This window comes from Cynoglossus semilaevis, chromosome Z (genome assembly GCF_000523025.1).
Source record: "Cynoglossus semilaevis isolate Cse_v1.0 chromosome Z, Cse_v1.0, whole genome shotgun sequence".
In the NCBI taxonomy this organism is placed as follows: domain Eukaryota; kingdom Metazoa; phylum Chordata; class Actinopteri; order Pleuronectiformes; family Cynoglossidae; genus Cynoglossus; species Cynoglossus semilaevis.
The window spans coordinates 16,810,141-16,814,599 of record NC_024328.1 but is presented as its reverse complement, the minus strand read 5'-3'; the positions used below and the strand labels follow the sequence as shown (position 1 = coordinate 16,814,599).

Genomic DNA, 4,459 nt, shown 5'->3' with positions numbered 1-4,459 from the left:
GTCAAATTCAGCTGATATATTTTAATCATATCATAACTTCTCTAAAGTTGATACAAAGGTATCAACCACCAATCACAATTATATGTATTTATTTTTTAAATCCCTCCTATGTTCTTGCAAATAAAGAGATTAGATTAACACTTTGAGAAGACCAGTGACAAAGAGAAGTAGAAAATTTATTGCAGTATTTGTTCCACCGGAAGGGTATGAATCCCCTTTCCTCTTATTACTAGGGTGACCTAATACAACAAAATCTACATTTACAAAATATCCTCCTGCAATAGGCCACATATACTGCATGCATGGTTCGAAATAGAATAAATTATATTCAAATGACTCTGCCATTTTACAGCATAGACAAATAAAGGTGAACAAAAATAAAAATTTGTTTTTTTTCTCTTTTTTATCATTTCATCTCAAATATCTAAAAGCTAAAAGGAAAAAAAATCATCAGGATGCTATTAGAATAATAAACTCCAAAAACACTTTAATAAGAACATCAAAAAAGACTAATTTCCAACATTCACTTAAGGTTTTATTCTTTTTTTTTTTTTTACAGCTTTTTTGTCTTGAGAGATATAAACATTTTAGTTTTTTGTTGTGTTAAACTATTATACAGTGGGAGTAGAAATGAGCGACTAGAATCTGCTGCACAACAGCGAAGGAGCTCCCACAACAATGTTGACAAAACATTTCTCTCCAGGTCTCCTTTCTGATAGCCTTTTAAGGGATAATTAGGGTGAATTATTCCTTTAATACCTCCTGGATTATATCCTCTGAACTTATACACAAACAAAACATGAGCAGTCCCTCTAATATATAATAAGTCTTATGTTTTGTGTCCTTCTTGCAAGAATAACTCGTGTAAAAGTATGTAGTGTCAAACATTCTTGCTCTCTTTTCTTAAAAAAATGAGGAAGGAGCAGAGAGTGGGAATCCAGTGAAGTTTGGCTGTCGTTGGATGTGGAAGGTTGAGAGGGAGGAGTAGGAGCAAGGGAAAAGGATGATTCTGATAAAATAGAAATTGGGACAGGACTTAAAAAAAAAAAAAAAAAAAAAAGAAACTCCGGAGCCATTAGCTAGCCCCTCCTTCCCGCGCTGCATACAGTGAGCGTAAAGTCTGTACTATTTTGTTGCTAAGTTTGTGGTTACTGGTCAAGGCAATCTTCTTGTAAATGATGTCCGACTCCTTAATAGTGTCCACCCAAGGCACCAATTTGCGGCCATCGCGTTTCTTGGCTTCTGCCCATGGTCCTGAGTAGGAGCCAGCCATCCAGTGGATGCTATAACCATTGGGAGTCTTGTTGATGACCCGAGCTATTTGTGGCCGGTCCTTATATTTAGGGCAACAAAGAGCAATTATGTCCATGGAGTCTACCGTTTCACTCATATGACCGGGATCCGAGGAGTCGCCAGCTCGCCTTGACTTTCGAGAAGACTGCAGAGGAAAGGAATGACATTTTAGTTATTGGCACATTTTTTTGTAAACAGACAGTGAAAGTTGATATCTCACCCCTGGAGTTCTATCATCTCCATCGCTGTCATCATCGTCTGTCTCTGGTCCTGCTTGATTGCGGGGACTGGGACCTGACATGGGGCCGAATCCTCCCAGTAGGGCATTTATGGCTTTGTTTCTGATGTTTGCGCTGGCAGACGCTTCGCCTTCCTCATCCTCCTCGTCTGGGTCAAGATGTTCCATCAGAACCTTAAACTATAAAAGCAATGCAAGCACATTTTAGCTAAGATTTACACTTAATCGTAGTTGGGTGTCATTGTGTAAGAATCTTGTAAATAAATAAGAGCAGGGAAGAGCTTATTGAGAAGAATGTCACATACTGGATTAAAAATGTGTGTTGTTGTATAAACCCCAGGAATTATTTTTTAAGACCATTCAATCACATATCTGTACTTAGAAAACAAGCGTAAAAGATGTGTCTTTACATCAGGAACCTGGACTTTACTTTAACCTGAACAATATATCTATCACTTTATAAAGCTATGGTCAAACAGAAAAAAACCCCAACTAATTCTTTCCTTGGGTAAATGTGTTATTGCTGTTAACATAAAGGAGAAGGTTTTTAAACCAGACTTGTGTACCCAGCAAGGCAATAAAACATGAAACCATTCAACCTCTTTAACTGATCTTCAAAGAATTAAAGTAATGCAAAGTATTACAAACACATTTTTGTCAACTAGAAAAAGAGACTAATGCATAAGAAAAGAAAAAGAAAACGATTAATGACATACATCCAGATACTGTCTGACTATCCGCTTCTTGATATCCTCTGTCAATGTGGCGTTGCTCATGTTGTTGCAGATGAAGTCGATGGTTTGTCTTGGGTGGAAGAGAACGTTGCTTTTTCTGTTCACTGCTTTATCGTACACTTTGGCTGACTCTGTTGGCGAGTACTTCTGAATTTTACTGTTAAGAGGTCAGATATTTAAGTTAGTAGACATTTCTACAGAATGAACTGGATTGCAGGAGTGAAGCAATATTTTTATAGACTCTCACCTGTCTGAGAATCCATACTGGTTTTTGAGGTGCTGCTTCAGCACCAGCAACAACAGAATGCCCTGCACAGCATTAGCAAAGTCCAAGAGACCTGTAGGATTTTCTGGTAGGAGCCTCATCACTTTTTCCGCATCATCAACATTCAGATCATCCAGATCAGATTCCGACTCTGAACTGTCGATAGGTTTCTTGGAATTTTTTGGTCTCCGTACCACATTTTCATCATTCTCTCCATCTTCCCCTCTGTTGCGGTGTTCTTCATCACTGCTTCTGGGGGAGTCACAGTTCAACTTCTCCTCCTCGTCCTCCCCGTCTGATGTGCTCTTCCACTCCCTCTTTACCTTCTTCTCCTTTTTCCTCGGCTCTTTTAACAAAAGCTGTACAGACACAAAAACATGTATTGAAAGCTGCTTAAGAGCAGACAACAAGATGTACAAGCAAATGTTTTATCTGAAATGAAAACCAACCTCTCTAAAGGTTTGCAACAGGTTGCTACCAGAAACTGACAGGCTGATGTCAATGTGGTGCATGATGAAGAGAGGCTCCTCCTGGCTCTGGTACGGGAAACAAGCCAAATTGTCTGCTATAAACAGCAGCATATTCACCTCCGTTTTCTGGAAAAAGAGAAAAGGTTGTGTTATAATTCAATTTTTTAATAGTTAAAAAGTGATTACTAGCAATTTTGTTCAATATATTGAATTAAGCTCTTTTGTCTGGTAAACACAGAACTGCAGCAGAGAAATGTTTAACATATGCATAAAAGATTGTAAGTGTCATCTATGTAAACAGGAGACACTGGACATCAAGTCTATGAAGATTCTCAGTCATCCAGGTCATGGTCAAGTTTAAAAGGTTCTGTTAGGCAACTGGACGTGAATTTTCTAAAAGAAGACGTTTCACCACTAATCCAAGAAGCTTCTTCAGTTCTAGGTGGTGGTGGGCAGTACAGCAGATATACAGTATACTCTAGGTGTGAAAGAATAAAGCTACTTCAGCTCCACCCTGTTGGGTGGGGCCTTGGGGTCAACTGTGAAAGTGTAAACAGTTGTTAAGAGTCTGATGGATCGTTGTGGTCCCCATCAGAACGGTTTCGGTGACCTGCCTCTTTGTTGTGTGAAACTTGTTCCTAAAAAGTGCTTTGTATGTGGGTGATAGGTTGTGTCTGAGTCCACCTCCTCCATTGAGTGATGGTTTTTTCACACAAAAATGTCAAAAATGGCTTATTTTACCCCTCTCTCAAACCATCTGTCTTCCCTGGCCACAATGTGTACATTGTTGTCCTCAAAGGAGTGTTTTGTCCTTGAGGTGTACACTATATTACCAAAAGTATTCGCTCACCTGCCTTGACTCATACTATGAACTGAAGTGCCATCCCATTCCTAACCCAGAGTTCAATATGATATCGGTCCACCTTTTGCAGCTATTACAGCTTCAACTCTTCTGGGAAGACTGTCCACAAGGTTGAGGAGAGTGTTTATAGGAATCTTTGACCATTCTTCCAAAAGCGCATTGGTGAGGTCACACACTGATGTTGGTGGAGAAGGCCTGGCTCTCCGTCTCCGCTCTAATTCATCCCAAATGTGTTCTATCAGGTTCAGGTCAGGACTCTGTGCAGGCCAGTCAAGTTCATCCACACCAGACTCTGTCATCCATGTCTTTATGGACCTTGCTTTGTGCACTGGTGCACAGTCATGTTGGAAGAGGAAGGGGCCCACTCCAAACTGTTCCCACAAGGTTGGGAGCATGGAATTGTCCAAAATGTTTTGGTATCCTGAAGCATTCAAAGTTCCTTTCACTGGAACTAAGGGGCCAAGCCCAGCTCCTGAAAAACAACCCCACACCATAATTCCTCCTCCACCAAATTTCACAGTCGGCACAATGCAGTCTGAAATGTACCGTTCTCCTGGCAACCTCCAAACCCAGACTCGTATTATGGTGTGGTGGGTG

At 40.2% G+C, this 4,459-nt stretch overlaps 1 protein-coding gene across 3 annotated transcripts in view; it reads right to left on the bottom strand.

Moving 5' to 3' along the window:
* Window positions 1-520: 520 nt before the first annotated feature.
* The window catches only part of nipbla (NIPBL cohesin loading factor a), a 26,905-nt gene continuing 22,966 nt past the window's right edge, over window positions 521-4,459 (bottom strand). For all 3 annotated transcript variants that reach the window (XM_017042947.2, XM_025053389.1, XM_017042948.2), the window contains exons 45-49: window positions 2,980-3,126; window positions 2,513-2,889; window positions 2,248-2,422; window positions 1,514-1,711; window positions 521-1,438 (exon numbers count right to left, since the gene is read on the bottom strand). In XM_017042947.2, the coding sequence (XP_016898436.1) occupies window positions 1,076-1,438; window positions 1,514-1,711; window positions 2,248-2,422; window positions 2,513-2,889; window positions 2,980-3,126 (1,260 nt within the window). In that variant the 3' untranslated portion in view covers window positions 521-1,075. The remainder of the gene's footprint in view (window positions 1,439-1,513; window positions 1,712-2,247; window positions 2,423-2,512; window positions 2,890-2,979; window positions 3,127-4,459) is intronic.